This window comes from Orcinus orca, chromosome 16, assembly GCF_937001465.1.
Source record: "Orcinus orca chromosome 16, mOrcOrc1.1, whole genome shotgun sequence".
NCBI classification, from domain to species: domain Eukaryota; kingdom Metazoa; phylum Chordata; class Mammalia; order Artiodactyla; family Delphinidae; genus Orcinus; species Orcinus orca.
In genome coordinates, this window is record NC_064574.1 from 14,167,480 (window position 1) to 14,184,080 (window position 16,601).

At 38.3% G+C, this 16,601-nt stretch overlaps 1 protein-coding gene and 1 pseudogene across 4 annotated transcripts in view; one reads left to right on the plus strand and one right to left on the minus strand.

The window, feature by feature from the left end:
• Positions 1-16,601, minus strand: part of NCOA3 (nuclear receptor coactivator 3) — a 121,292-nt gene that overhangs the window by 26,825 nt on the left and 77,866 nt on the right. For 3 of the 4 annotated variants that reach the window (XM_049699693.1, XM_033433893.2, XM_012534168.3), the window contains 3 exons: positions 1,811-1,915; positions 762-934; positions 184-284 (listed from right to left, as the gene is read on the minus strand). In XM_049699693.1, coding sequence (XP_049555650.1) covers positions 184-284; positions 762-934; positions 1,811-1,896 — 360 coding nt within the window. In that variant the 5' untranslated portion in view covers positions 1,897-1,915. Of the gene's footprint in view, positions 1-183; positions 285-761; positions 935-1,810; positions 1,916-12,762; positions 12,848-16,601 lie in introns of all 4 variants that reach the window. The other variant, XM_033433888.2, reaches the window with a different exon arrangement.
• LOC101283917 (ubiquitin-40S ribosomal protein S27a-like) lies at positions 4,631-5,191 on the plus strand (annotated as a pseudogene).

Sequence of the window (16,601 nt, forward strand, 5' to 3'; positions counted from 1 at the left end):
TGAGTTATGTATATTTTAAATACAAGAGCATTTTTTATCATCATACTCAGAATACTGAGTTCTACCTCATGAAAAGAAACATTTTCTTTTTGCTCTCATATCCTAGCCAAAAGTTTTTTCTTTCTTTCTTTCTTTCTTTTTAAATCAACTCAGCTTATCGTATAGCTAAAACCTTGTACTTGCCTGAAGTAAAAGTGGTCCTAAGGAGTCTTTATCAATAACTCCTTGTCCTGTGGAAGATACATCAGCTTTCTGAACATCATCATCACTGGAAATAGCTTTTCCTAAAAAGACATAAGGCAATACTACAAATAGCATATATATCAGTTATAGATTAAATCCACCTTCAAATTGTTCCCCGAACAGACACAAAGAGACATGCACACAGATGTGCATAAGCACATACACATTTCCTGATAAGAAAATGATGCTACAGTTTTTAAAGGTTAAAATTAAACTTCCAAGTCACCCAGGAGGACAGAAGATACTCTAAATTTTCTTTCCCTACTAAATGTACTATCCCATTGCTTCCTGAAAGGGACCTAACAAGTGACAGGGTGAGCAACACTGGCCTTCTTCCAATCCTGGTGACTGTTTCCTAAAGAGCAAAGCTGGTCAACTCATCTGTCCATCTAGCCCCACAGAGGACAGCCCTCAAGGAGCAGCAGTTCCCACCTAAGCAACAGGTAGCAAAAGGCAAATGTGAACACAGTTAACAAGTTCCTTCTAAAAGACTTGAGTGTTTTCTTACTTTGTATTACCTTGCTCTTTTATTTGACGTATCTGTCTTACTGTTTCCTTTAAAATTGCACATTTATCTGGTTTGACATTGAAGTTGTCAATATCACTAAGATTAGCAGATATCAGTTCAGCCAATTCTTCAATATATTTACTCTCCTGCTCCCGTCTCCACTTTTCACCACTGCAGGTAAGGCTGGGAGAGGGGGGGAAAAAGGCCATAAATATATCTATCACAAAAGAGCTATGAGCAGAATCAGTACCTACACAACACCGTTACACTCATATATAAACAAACTAAATTCAGCCCATAAAGACTACCAAAACATTGTCTTGGAGACCTAGTACAATACAGTTGAAATCCATGCAAACCTAAATTCAAATCCACCTGTTGTTAGCCTAGTGGCCTTAGGCATTAGTCTCATTTCATCATCTGGAAAATGGGGATAAATAGTCTTTACCACGAAGAGACAGTAAAATTAACAAATAATAAAAACATTAATAGCTACTTATTAATTATGAGGTTTTATGAATTATAGGTTTTTTTATTTTGCAACCATCACAGTGAAATTCAAGTGATATTGACCTTGGCAAATACTAAAAAAGCTATGAAGTATCACTGCATAAAATAGAATATTTTATTTCTATTTTTTAAACTTCTAACGTCATTTAGGAAAAGAATGATGAAACCTCACAATTGCCAAAATATCAACTTATAACATGTTCTTAAAGGATACTAAAGATTCTTACTTGTAATAATCTTGTCGATCTATTCCTAACTCTTACGTCCTCTATTGAGAAATGCTTCTTACAATATCACACAGTTAGTATAATATTCTCATTTCTATCTGAATCAGCCATAAAGCCTCTATTATAACATAAGAATGTCCCCATCTCATCATTGTACCACTGTACTTACTACAAAGCAAAATCATATTATTTAAACAAAGACAAAAACAAACAAACAAATCTAACCAGAAAATGCAAATAAAGAAAGCTGAAATGGTATCTTCAAAACAAATAAAGGCGGGGGAGGCGCCCTTGGTGAAGTATCAGGAAATAAACTGCTTACCCTTGTCCTGGAGTATCACATGGCAACTTGCGTTTTCGTGAATCAGGGGCCAGTGGATCCAAGGAGTTTTCTCCTAATCCGCTCATCTTGAATATACATCAGCAACTAAGAAAGAATAATAAGATACAAACATTATAAAATATTCATGACTCTCATAAAGGTGTCATATGCTTGAATGGCTGCATTTTGTAATTCAGAACTGCTTTCCCTAAATGGTTAGATAATTCTCAAAATTCTTTATAGTACACAACTGTTCTGAAGACCTCAAGAGTTCATATTCCAGTTTAATTATGCAGAATGTCCATCCAACCCCAGGACAAATGTTTCTCAAGACTGAGTAAAAATGCGTATATTTACCAAACGTAAGGTAGTTAGCTAGTGGGAAGCAGCCGCATAGCACAGGGATATTGGCTCGGTGCTTTGTGACCGCCTGGAGGGGTGGGATAGGGAGGGTGGGAGGGAGGGAGACGCAAGAAGGAAGAGATATGGGAACATATGTATATGTATAACTGATTCACTTTGTTATAAAGCAGAAACTAACACACCATTGTAAAGCAATTATATTCCAAAAAAGATGTAAAAAAAAAATGCGTATATTGAATACCTCACAAAGAACAAGGCATCTTCTGCATAGTTAATAAGAAAAAGAGACTGTCAACTCTCCAACTGATAAAATCCTAAATTTTACTTATACACAAATGAGATCTTATCTTGTCAATTGGTAAGAAGTCTTCAAATGATAAATACCTAAATTATTTTCAGGTTATTTTCAAGGTAGCACATTTTTTCCTTAGACCATTTCTTTAGTATTTATCATCCAATGTGTTTTTCTTCTGCTACTTCAAAATAAACTGAGATTGTGTAAATAACATGTAAACTCCATACATTCTGCTTACAAATTAGATGTAAAACAATAAAACTCCAGGTGGGAGGATTTTGAGAAGATCCACAGAACAACAATTATTTTAATATTAACTGATGGAAATATAATATGCCTTAGTTCAAGTTGCATTGATAAAATAAATGTAGGCTATTGTTGAAAAAACAGCAGAATACTCAGTGGCTCATAATTTTAAGACATCTACTAAGCCTTCACTTAACAAGAATTTTATTTGTCTTAAACTCTTGTTTACAAAGACAATCACTGCTATAAAGAATTGCAAGTCAACGGAGAAGTTCAAACACTCCAAACTACTTTTTCTTCATTTGTTAAAATGCATCTTGCATTCCATCTAGTCTGAGACATACATTGAAGGACATAAATTTCCACTAGGTGGCACAATACTGCCAGGATGAGAGACAAACAGAAATGCAAAATTTTACACAAGATCCTGATCAAACTTAAAATATGCAGCTTTAAAAACTCAAAATCGGAAGTTTTAGATTACATCATCATCTTTCAGATGTTCTAGGTATGAATTAAACACCAATGAAATTTATTCTACCAATAATTTTGATAGTAAAATGTAAAGGCTGAAAAGCTGATACGTTTTAAGAACTTGGTGTGGTTTTTTTCTCACAACGTAAGTTAAAATAAAAGAGAAAAGAACTTAAAATAACTTTCACTAATGTGGCTTGCTTATTTATTTACTTGTTTGTTTGTTTATTTATTTATTTTTGGCTGTGTTGGGTCTTCACTGCTGTGCACAGGCTTTCTCTGGTTGCGACGAGCAGGGGCTACTCTTGAGCAGGGGCTACTCTTCGTTGCGGTGCACCGTCGTCTCACTGCAGTGGCTTCTCTTGTTGCAGAGCACAGGCTCTAGGCGCATGGGCCTCGGTAGTTGTGGCTCGCAGGCTCTAGAGCGCAGGCTCAGTAGCTGTGGCGCACGGGCTTAGTTGCTCCGCAGCATGTGGGATCTTCCCAGACCAGGGCTGGAACCCGTGTCCCCTGCATTGGCAGGTGGATTCTTAACCACTGCACCATTAAGGAAGCCCCCACTAATGTGGCTTAATGTCATGATTTTAAAGTGTAACCATGGGGACTTCCCTGGTGGCACAGTGGATAAGACCTTGCGCTCCCAATACAGGGGGCCCAGGTTCGATCCCTGGTCAGGGAACTAAATCCCACATGCGTGCTACAACTAAGAGTTTGCATGCCACAACTAAGAAGCCAGTGTGCCACAACTAAGGAGCCAGCGTGCCACAACTAAGGAGCCCATGTGCTGCAACCAAAGAGCCCTGGAGCCGCAACTAAGGAGCCTCCCTGCCACAACTCTAAGGAGCCCGCTTGCCACAACTAAGACCCGATGCAGCCAAATAAATTTTTAAAAATAAAATTAAAAAATAAAGTGTAACCAGATCCCACAATGCCACAATACTATATTCTTCAAAAATGACAAGGTCATAAAAGACAAAGTCTTTAAGTATTCCAGATTAAAGGAAGCTAAAGAGAAATGACAATTAAATGCAATATTTGATCCTATACTGGATCCTGTACTAGAAGGGGAAAATGCTATAAACGACACTATTGGATCAACTAACAAAATTTAGAATATGGACAATAGATAAAGTATTTTACCAATGTTAAATTTACTTAAGTTTATTTCTGTACTGTGGTTATTTAAGAGACTATCCCTATTCTTAGTATTTAGGACAAAAAAGCCATTATGTACACAAAGGACCCTCCAATGTTTGGGGGGGGGGGTTACATACAAGTGAGTGAGCGAGTAACAGGAGAAGAGGAGGGGAAGGGAAGAAGAGAAAAGAAAGGAAGCCAGCAAATTGTTGACACTGGTTGAATCTCAGCTGGGCAGAAATTTTAAAATTCTTTGTACTATTCTTTCTCTTGCAACTTTGCTTTAACTTTAAAATTATTTCCAAATAAAGTTAAAAGTATGTTCATCTTTTCGGATCCGCCATCTGCGGTGGCACCACCACCAATATGCAGATTTTCGTGAAGACCCTGACGGGGAAGACCATCACTCTCGAGGTCGAACCCTCGGATACAACAGAAAACATAAAGGCCAAGATCCAGGACAAGGAAGTAATTCCTCCTGACCAGCAAAGACTGATCTTTGCTGGCAAGCAGCTGGAAGATGGACGTACTTTGTCTGACCACAACATTCAAAAGGAGTCCACTCTTCATCTTGTGTTGAGACTTCGTGGTGGTGATAAGGAAGAAGTCTTACAACACTCCCAAGAAGAATAAGCATAAGAGAAAGAAGGTTAAGCTGGCTGTCCTGAAACACTATAAGGTGGATGAGAATGGCAAAATCAGTCACCTTCGTTCGGGAGTGCCCTTCAGATGAATGTGGTGCTGGAGTTTTTATGGCCAGCCACTTTGACAGACATTATTGTGGCAAATGTTGTCTGACCTATTGCTTCAACAAACCAGAAGACAAGTGATTGTATATTGGTTAATAAAAGACATGAACTAATGAACTAACGTTAAATGTTGAGTTTTATTCCAGTGATTTTAAAAGTGGGTTTTAAGCATCAAATTAATCGCACTATTTTCTTAGGTAACCTGTACTTGGCAGAATTATGTTGTATTTGATACCAGCTGTCTAGATACAGGCCAGTTTCTTTGTACCTCAGCAGTATTGACATTTTTGACTGATAATTCTTGGTTGTAGGGACTTTCCTGTGTATCATAGGGTGATGAACAGCATCCCTGGTCTGTACCCACTCGCTGCCAGTAGCACACCACCCCTCCCCACAACCAAAAGTATCCAGACATTGCCAAATGACCCCTGGGGGTGGGAAGGAACCTCCCCCACCCCCAGATTGAGAAACATTGGTTTGTGTGAATTGGTATTATAACCTTGCCTAAAAAGAAGCTACAACATATTGACACTTGTTTCCTACAAAGGAAGTTTAATGGCAGCAGAGCTCTCAAGTTACCACTTAAAAAATTCATCTGCATATGGCTGGTTCACTTTGTTGTACAATATAAACTAAGACAGTATTGTGAAGCAATTATACTCCAATAAAGATCTATTAAAAAAAAAGTATGTTCAGTTTTGATTTCCAATTTTCATGTTTAAAAAGAAAAAGTGATTCCTTAAGATCAGAAATAGAACATTGTAAAGCAACTATACTCCAATAAAAATTAGTTTAAAAAAAACAGAAAGAGTAGTCACGACTCAATACATTTAGTTTTATATTTGTTTCATTCAAAGGTTATTTTTAAATTGAGTGGCCAACCATCCAGTGAATAATAGCATTTTATTTTAAAAATATAATTTACTCCACATTCTAGATATTATTTCCTTACTTTGACGTTAAACACAAGCTGAATCCTCAAAACTGAGTAATGAACTCTTTAGTGGATAACAGCATTTAATTTGAAAGACATAATTTATTCTATGTTCTCAGTATTATTCCCTTACCTTGCTGTTACACATAAGCTGAATCTCCAGTACAGTTTAAGGTGCCTAGCATATAAGAGGTGATCAATAAGTATGCCTTGAAAAGTACTGAGTAAATGGAACATTCAACTTATCAAGTCATATTTTATAGAACAGATTTTCCTCCATTCTGATTTCTATAAAAGTTCAAAGGTTACTTTAAACTTTTAAAATTTTTTACTGCTATGGTTGATATAGGATGTCACTGAAATGAATTTTAGACATGTAAATTACATCAATAGAGAATCAAAACCATGACAGTCTTAGTATGAAAAAAAATAATCACAATTATCATGTAAACCAGAAGTGCATACATGTCATTCATGTTAAGTCAAAGTTTATGTGCATATAAGAGAAACCTAAATATGTCTACCTATGTCCAAATACACATGTGGCTCCTTCTCTTGATGTGGCAGAACAACAAGCTATAATGTGCACATGACTGTGCAGTCTACATGCTACCAAGTTTACTGTTTCACAGAGTCCAATGATCTCTAGTAACAGAGGTAATTATCCAGAAATGTACCAATGCAAGATTCTAATTTAAAACCACAGTAGTGGGACTTCCCTGGTAGGTCCACTGGGTAAAAATCCACGCTGACAATGCAGGGGGCCCGGGTTCGATCTCTGGTCGGGGAACTAGATCCCACACGCATGCTGCAACTACGAGTTCGCATGCTGCAACTAAAGATCCCGCATGCCACAACTAAGACCCGGCACAGCCAAAATAAATAAATAAATACATATTTAAAACAAGAAAAATAAAAAGTAAAACCACGGTAGTGGTGTTTACTCAAACATGAAGATATCAATATAACTAAGATATAAAATAATTTTCACATTCTATTTTTTTAGGAACAGGTTTGACAGATTTCTTTTTCTAGTTCTTAGATAGGGACAAACCTTGGTACTACAATCACTGTACCATGCCTAAAAAACCACATGATGTCCAAGTTTGAATGACAAAATACTGTATAACAAAAAAATCAAAGTAGAATAAATACATCCTTTAAATTTCATTTGGCTGAAGAAAATGTTCAACATTAGAAATAATAAACAGAAGCATTTCCCACACCCCCAAAAAAATAGTTGCAGCATATACAATAATATAATAATTCCTGAGCACAGATGACTATGACAAATTCTTTATGTACAGTTTTCTATTTATTTTGCATTAATATTAGTTATGAACATAAAAAAGTATAAATAGCGTTTGTTTTACTTGCCAAGTCTGTTGTCTACTCACTGGTGGAGCCAGACTCAAACTATATTTATCTGGGGGGATATATTATCTAGTTTGGTAAATTATTCTTTTGAAGGTATGAAAGGTAAATGCTTAGCATATACACACTAAATCTAGACCATTTTCAGTCACTAGTCAAGAATTAGGGTAGGAGAGGGGGACAGAACATGTACCAGGCCCATGAGTAGATCAATTCCCCCCCGCCAATAAGTTCAAAAGGTTAAGAAACACAGATCAGTAACTGTACAGCTTACATTTTTACATCTTAAATTACAACCCATCTAGTTTGAAGAATATATGGAATTGGTAAAATCCATATCCAAATGGGAAATAATATAGCACAAGAGTCTCCCAGTATCTCTGACTACAAGAACAGTCTATTAATATTGAGCCCCTTCTAAATTCTGATTCCTTACAATTAAAGATTATCACCTACACAGCTGAGTAGAAAAGAAATTAGGACCACAATATATACCTGCCCTACCCCTGGGCAACCTGTACTCTTATCCAATAGTGAGGTGCATACATGTATTTCTGTGTGTGTGTGCACATTTTTTTTCTACATCTTTATTGGAGTATAATTGCTTCACAATACCGTGTTAGTTTCTGTTGCACAACAAAGCAAATCAGCCATATGCATACACATGTCCCCATATCCCTTCCCTCTTGAGCCTCCCTGCCACCCTCCCTATCCCACCCCTCTAGGTCATCGCAAAGCACCGGGCTGATCTCCCTGTGCTATGCTGCTGCTTCTCACCAGCCAACTATTTTACATTCCGTAGTGTATATACGTCGATGCTACTCTCACTTTGCCCCAGCTTCGCCCTCCCACCCCACGTCATCAAGTCCATTCTCTATATCTACCTCTTTATTCCTGCCCTGCAACTAGGTTCATCAGTATTTTTTTTCAAGATTCTATATATATGCATTAGCATACGGTATTTGTTTTTCTTTCTGGCTTACTTCACTCTGTATGACAGACTCTAGGTCCATCCACCTCATACAAATAACTCAATTTCATTTCTTTTTATGGCTGAGTAACATTCCATTGTATATATGTGCCACATCTTCTTTATCCACTCATCTGTCGATGGACATTTAGGCTGGTTCCATGTCCTGGCTATTGTAAATGGTGCTGCAATCAACACTGTGGTGCATGTCTCTTTCTGAATTATGGTTTCCTCAGGGTATATGCCCAGTACTGGGATTGCTGGGTCGTGTGGTAGTTCTATTTTTAGTTTTTTAAGGAACCTCCATACTGTTTTCCATAGTGGTTGTATCAATTTACATTCCCACCAACAGTGTAGGAGGGTTCCCTTTTCACCACACCCTTTCCAGCATTTATTGTTTCTAGCTCTTTTTTTTTTTTTTTTTTTTTGGTGATATGTGGGCCTCTCACTGCTGTGGCCTCTCCTGTTGTGGAACACAGGCTCCGGACGCGCAGGCTCAGCGTCCATGGCTCACGGGCCCAGCCGCTCCGCGGCATGTGGGATCTTCCCAGACCGGGTCACGAACCCATGTCCCCTGCATTGGCAGGCGGACTCTCAACCACTGTGCCACCAGGGAAGCCCTGTTTCTAGCTCTTTTGATAATGGCCATCTGACCAGTGTGAAGCAATACCTCATTGTAGTTTTAATTTGCATTGCTAATGAAGAGATGTCCCCCAACTGACTGTTAAACTGGAGATACACCTCAACCACACTTCCAGGTGAATCGGATCCAAAGACCAAAATGTATTCTATCCTTCAATGTGAACTGGACTGTCTAGATCCGTGAGCCATTTTTACAATTATTTTCCTTGTATAAAATATTTCTACTTAAAAGTTCTATGCTATACTACTTAAATATATTAATATGACAATGCACACTTTAAGATTACATTTAAGCAACATATTCTATACAACTACTTTAATACAGAATAATAGCAATTTACAATAAATTCAATGCTCTCAGAATATGCTACCTATTTCTATATTATTTGGAAAAGTCGTAAGCAGATTCATGATAAATCAGATTTAAAATGAGCAAGAATCTTACAGCAATTGGATAAAATTTCTCTATAAATACTATAGGGCTTTCTACATAAAACAATCATGCTGTGGTACAGGTTTAAGCTTAGACATGCACAGAATACAATAAACTGCTAGAAAATGAACATGCTTTAACTCTAAAAGCAACAAAGAATTATATCCGCCAGCTCAAAAGCCATGAAAATGATGATATGTGGCTTAGCAGCATTAACTAGCTTTCCCTTTGGTTATTCACAGTTAAGACAGGATGGGAAATCTTGATTATGTACAACAAACTAGCCAGATGGACAAAGATACAGGAAGTACTCCCTGTTCAAAAGGAACAGACATCAATCAACAATGCTAGTGTCCATCAGGTGAGCAAGAAGTTATTGGGGGGGGGGGGGCGGGGAGACCCTAAGAAAAGCCATGCCATGCCATGCCAAAATGGGGAGGAGACAAGTTACCCAGTAAATCTCAAATGGCCTGAAGACCAACTAAAATATTTTATTTTCCTAAATTAATAAGGGAGAGGGAAGAGGACAGATAACTTTTGTGGCAGTACAGTGCTGGGCATATCACATATTCTGTATAATTTCTCACGACCCTCCAAAGTACGTATTACTCTCATTTTACAGATAAAGAAGTATCTAGATCACACACGGATACTAGATACCAGAGCTGGGATTATAATATTTTCAGACTTTATAATCAACAAAATATGTACCAAATGTTCCTTGGGCATTTTATCCACCCCCCCCCAAAAAAATAAACCACTTATACTGTTGAGTCACACCATTTCCAACCAATTAACCAGAAAATGTCTCAGCTCATCAGTAAGGACATTGAGAAGTTGTTCCATGCAGTGTTTAGGGGCATGCAGTATTAGGGTGAGAGGCAAGGAGACGCTCCAGCTCAGCAGGTACTAATGCTGCTATTCCCCTCAAGCTCCTAAAAACCAACCATTACTCTACAGATCACCAGATAAATGGCCCTCTGAGGTGGTCTACTATGAACCATGACCTTTATTTCCAACTGAAACCAACAGTTAGTGGCTTACATGGCAAGAAGGAAACTTAGATCAGAAAAACATTAACTATACCCAAAATAATCTGTCAAATATTTTCATTCTTGGGTTTTCTAAGATTAAATGCTGGAGCCAAGAACTTTTGAATATCCCACCAGTAATTCAGTTTATTCATCAGGCTTGTTTGCCTGATTTATACAAGGTATGATTAAATACACCAATTAGGGAGTATTTCTGGGTGTCTCCTGAGAATCCCAGTAACTTAAGGAAATTTTCATACAACTGTGGATTTGAACTGATTTACTGAAAACTGCTTGAAGCATTATGTAAAAGCAGAGGCTGATCAAAGCCAATTAGAAAAAAAATTACCCTCGGGAAAGATTTATGAGACATCCATACATAAACGAACTACCCAAAATACAAGTTGCAAATTGATGCTCTTACTCAAAAGACAATTTTAGTATATAGTCATCACCAGTTAGGCTTAATCCTACAAGATTATATTTTCCAAAATATAAAATGAGAGGTTTATTTCAATCTTCTGTGCAGCTCCAAGAGAACCAGCACCATGGAGCAAAGAAAGGACACAAAATAGAACCTGTGTGTGTTTAGGGGACAAGAGGAGGCAGGGGAAGAAAAGTCAATAAACATGGAGCCACTATGGACATTTTCTCACCAACCAGATGACTCTTCCAGTGAGTATCTCCTACCTTTATGTTTTAATTCAACCATGGTATAAAGGATAAGAACTGAAAGGAGACAAGGCGGGGGGGTAGTTTCAAATAAAAGCTAACTTGCAATATCCTTTTGTTGTGTTGTTGATAACCTGTCATGTTTAGTAGGATAAAGTATGAACCACCTAATGCAATCCATTTTTTAAATTTAATTCCATTTCCGTTCAAACATTTGCATGCCCAGACCATTTGAGGACCAGGAAAGAGAGATAAATGACACCACACATTGCTAGAACTCTCAGGCAAGCAGAAGAGAGGAACATACAATTATAACAACATTATTTGGTAAGTGTTAAAATGAAGGCACAGCTGATAGGAAACCTACCAGCATACAGTTTTTTGAAAACAGAGAAAATGCATATAAACAGTATCTACAATAAACTACCTTGGTGTAGACATACGCCAGAAAACAGTGTAAATCTCAGGTCCTGGTCATTCTTTTCCTCTAGCTTTAGTTAATAATGTCTGCAAATTTGGAAAAGGGCTAGCAGGGAGCAATAAAATATCTTATTTTTAATACGTAAGTTAAGCTGAGAAGCATCCAAACGTGAATTAACAGCTATTTCATCCACAAGGTTTCATTCTCTCTTCTCCTGTTGTATGTCTTGCCTTTTCATTCTCAATCAACAGGATGACCCCAAAGTCCCTTTACATTTATGCTCCGGTTTAAGCCTGATAACACTGAACTCAAACACAAACTCCCCAGAGGTTCTAGTACCAGAACTGGGCATACCAATTAGCCAAGGCAAGTGTTAGCTACAACTGGAAGCTTGTTGCCAAGAGACTTCTCAACCTCTACATGAGCAACAGAGTTGAAGTTCACAAATACACACTGTGCAGAGGGAGTTAATAATAAAGCCAATTCCACTGAAATCAAATTACCCTCTCCTGACAGCATACTAACTAGCTGGGTAATTCTTTCGCTGTTTTAAAGGTTACAGTGACTCTTACAATATAACACGCTGAATCTCTCTCATTCACAGGAACAGACCTAAACCCCAAGTTCGTAAACCTCATTTTGGCTTCATTCCTGAACAACATACTATCTAGTTGTACTTCTTCCTCACCACCACCTCCACTACCCAAGTGGCTTGTGCTAAAAGAGATTTTGACAAAAGATATGGAAACATTTCCTATTTGTATGTAACCTTAAGTCATTTATTTCTTTTTAGATCTCCCCTTCATCCCTCTTTTATCTAGAATACTAGAATACCTAGTCATCTTTCAAGATCAAACTCAACTGTCACCTCTGGTGAGACCATTCCCAACTCTCCAATTAGAAAAAGTTATCCCTTCTTTATCCTAATGCATTTTCCATAGTTTATTACGACATCTTACACACTACACTCTACTCTTGTACACTTTTCTGTTTCTACTTTCTACGCTATAAGCTCTAAACCATAATAAAAACTTGTAAGAGACTTTTATTACAAACTCCTTCCTCTCTCTTTTCACTCCTACTACCACCATTCCCCTTGTTCCTTTTTCCAACTCCAGTTCTCCTTTTCCTTCCCATCCCATTAGATGTACTTTTGACCAACTACAATATTCCTAAAATATAGAGAAGATTGGGGGGAAGGGGCTAAATACCTTGTAGAACAGTTCTGCTTCCTTCTGACATGTCATTTTTCACTTGGATATTCCCATTCCAAAAAATATGGTGGCTTCAAGGTATCTATCAAAATAAAACTCAAGGGGGTTTGAATCCTTCACGGCTGATGTACTATGATACAATAAAAAAGACAACGGGGCTTTGTTAGACTCAAACTTGTCACCTATAAAAAGCTTATCACCTGTAAAAACTGGGGATAATCACATCTCACATACTCTTATGCTTATTGTGAGAATGAAAAGCAATACAAAGCAAGCAACTGGAACAGGGAATAATGGTGATCCCTGAGGTACACGATACCAAGAACAAAGATGTATGTTCACAGCAACATCAATTTTGCTCTCATTTGAAAAACAAATAGTTACAAATATACCATACAGCAACAAATTAAAAAGCTTCAGACAAATCAATTAGCCAGAACTATTCAGGCTATCTTCAGCGTACAGAGAGCTGACTGGAATTTAAAACATTTTCCCACTGGAACAGTGTGGTGAGTGGCAGTTAGCAGCTAACATAAAGCCATGAAAATAGAATAAAACTATTGTCACAGATGTCTGTGTCCTTAAGATAAACAGGTATAATTACAGAATAAGTTGGCACCTTTTAGAAGATTCTGAAGAGGTTATCCAAGTACTTTCAAATGTGCTAGGTAAAGCAAACAGTGCTGGTTCTTTTTTATATCTTATTTTATTTCTGGATTTGTGGTTTAATTTTTCTTGGACAGACGTAAATATCTCTACATCAAAAGTATTATTTACACCTAAGGTTGTCCCTTGGCACATAATGAAAACATAAGAAGGAAAGGAAGGGAGGAAGGGAGGGAGGGAGGGAGGGAGGGAGGGACGGAAGAGAAAGTGTTCAACCCCCTTGAGGTAAGTGGTAAAGCTCTGGATTAAGATAAGCAGTGGGGAGTTAGAGGAGTATGTGCACTGAGCAGAAATAAAATCTGATATAAATTTAATTAATAAGCAATAAAGATACAAATGAGAGATGATCACAGCATGTGCCCCATTCTCTCCTAATCCACTATTTCTATCTGCCTCGGAGAACAAAGAAATTTTAAGAAATGTTAAAACTAAAGAGCTGATGCCATTAGCCACCTGGTAACCAAATGACTGAGAGCCGCAGAGCTGCTCCAGGAAGGAGCACTAACCAAGTAATGAATGATACAGGGAACGGTAGCCATGGGTCAACTACAAGACAGGTATTCCTAAAACGGAGTGCCTGCAGAGTAAAAAGCTTGAAGTAACAAGACACCTCCCCTACAGTACTGAAGTCAGCCCTGTCCACCAATATCAAAAGCATAAAGAAGCTACACTCACGTCTCAAAAACTGACATTGTGGAAATATAAAGCTGATGAAGCACTTTGAATTAATTTTCCAAAGAAAAGGTACTGAAGGTGGAAAAAGAGAGAAAAAGATGTATCAAAGGAAAAACACATGTTAGCTAGATTTCCTTCTCTAAAAGCAAAGAGGCTGAGGCAGATGGTCTCTTATGCCAGCAACACGGCATGGCAAGTCTGACTCATAAGGCTTCCTGAACGGGTCACCGTGCAGACTGCAGGTTAGTCTGTGCTCAGTCCTCGATGTTTCCATTGTCTATTTTTTTTCCTGACCTCACAGCTTGTTACCCTTCAGTAATTATAATTCCACTCCTAGCCTAAATAACCTTAAATTCAAAAGAATCCTTTTTTAAAAATAATGCTTCCATATCCCTAGAAGTTATATGTCTGATGACACAAGCTATCTCTTCAAATAAATCTCCAAAAGTCATTACTGACTTCAGGATGACAATAATACAAATAGCGAATGAGAGCATATATATCAAAGTCCACAAAGAAAATAAGAATGAACTCCTGGGCTTCCCTGGTGGTGCAGTGGTTGAGAGTCCGCCTGCTGATGCAGGGGACGCAGGTTCGTGCCCCGGTCCAGGAAGATCCCACATGCCGCAGAGCAGCTGGGCCCGTGAGCCATGGCTGCTGAGCCTGCGCGTCCGGAGCCTGTGCTCCACAACGGGAGAGGCCACAACAGTGAGAGGCCCGCGTACCAAAAAAAAAAAAAAAAAAAAAAAGAATGCACTCCTAACATCATTTACCTGTTGGAGGGTGGTGTAGCACTTGCAGCAAGGTTGAAAAGTATCAAAGTCTAAATTTAACTTCAACTGCCTCCCTATTCCCCTCCAAAACATAGCTACTATACTACGTGGAGCTAAAAATCTGGTAATGATTGTTCAAGGGAAGAAATTTGCAGCAAGCGAGACTATAAACTACTGAGGAACAGGATGAAAAGATCATCATGCAAATAATCTAAAATAAAACATAGCGTGTTTTTTTTTTTCTTTCTGTTCAAAGGTCAGTTCCATGACTCATGACTTTAAAGAGCTTCTCTGTGCACTTCACAAACCTGCCTATGCATGTGGAGTAAATAAAGCTGGGGGCACCTCATTATCGTGAGACAACACTTGAGACAAAAATTTAATTATGGGGGCTTCCCTGGTGGCGCAGTGGTTGAGAGTCTGCCTGCTGATGCAGGGGTGACGGGTTCGTGCCCCGGTCCGGGAGGATCCCACATGCCACAGGGCGGCTGGGCCCGTGAGCCATGGCCGCTGAGCCTGCGCGTCTGGAGCCTGTGCTCCGCAACGGGAGAGGCCACAGCAGTGAGAGGCCCGCGTACCGCCAAAAAAATTTTTTAAAAATTTAATTATGAACTCTTATAAAAACCATTCATACAACTAAACTGGTTAAAACCAAAACCCAGGGAATGTAAACTGATACAGCCACTATGGAGAAGAGTATGGAGGTTCCTTAAAAAACTAACAATAGAACTACCATATGACGCAGCAATCCCACTACTGGGCATATACCCAGAGAAAACCATAATTCAGAAAGACACATGCACCCCAATGTTCATTGCAGCACCATTTACAATAGCCAGGTCATGGAAGCAACCCAAAAGTCCATCGACAGACAAATGGATAAAGAAGATGTGGTACATACAATGGAATATTACTCAGCCATAAAAAGGAACGAGATTGGGTCATTTTCAGAGACATGGATGGACCCAGAGACTGTCATACAGAGTGAAGTAAGTCAGAAAAACAAATATCGTATATTAACCCATATATGTGGAATCTAGAAAAATGGTACAGATGAACTGGTTTGCAAGGCAAAAGTAGAGACACAGATGCAGAGAACAAACGTATGGACACCAAGGGGGGAAGGCGGGTGAGATGAACTGGGAGATTGGGATTGACATATATACACTAATATGTATAAAATAGATACCTAATGAGAACCTGCTGTATAGCACAGGGAACTCCACTGTACAGTAGAAACTAACACAACATTGTAAAACAACTCAACTAAAAAAAAAAAGTAATATAACTAGCTGACCTCCCCCGGAAAACAAAAACAAAAACAAAAACCCACTTCAGCAAATGTCTTGAGAGGGGTCACAAAGTAATAGGGATGTAATATACTACCATGGTTAACACTGCTGTATGATATACAGGGAAGTTGTTAAAAGAGTGAATCCGAAGAGTTCTCATCACAAGGAGGAAATGTTTTTTCCTTTCTTCTTTCTTTTCATTTTATTGTATCTATATGAGATGACGGATGTTAGCTGAAACTACAGTGGTGATCACTTCACAATATACGGAAATCAAGCCATCATGCTGTACCCCTTAAACTTTTTCAGTGACATATGCTAATTAGTTCTCAATAAAACTGTGGAGGGGGGAAAGTGTTTTTGTTTTTTGGTTTTTTTTGGTTAGTCACTCTTAGGCAGCCTGGGTGATGTCCACACAGACAAAGGAGAT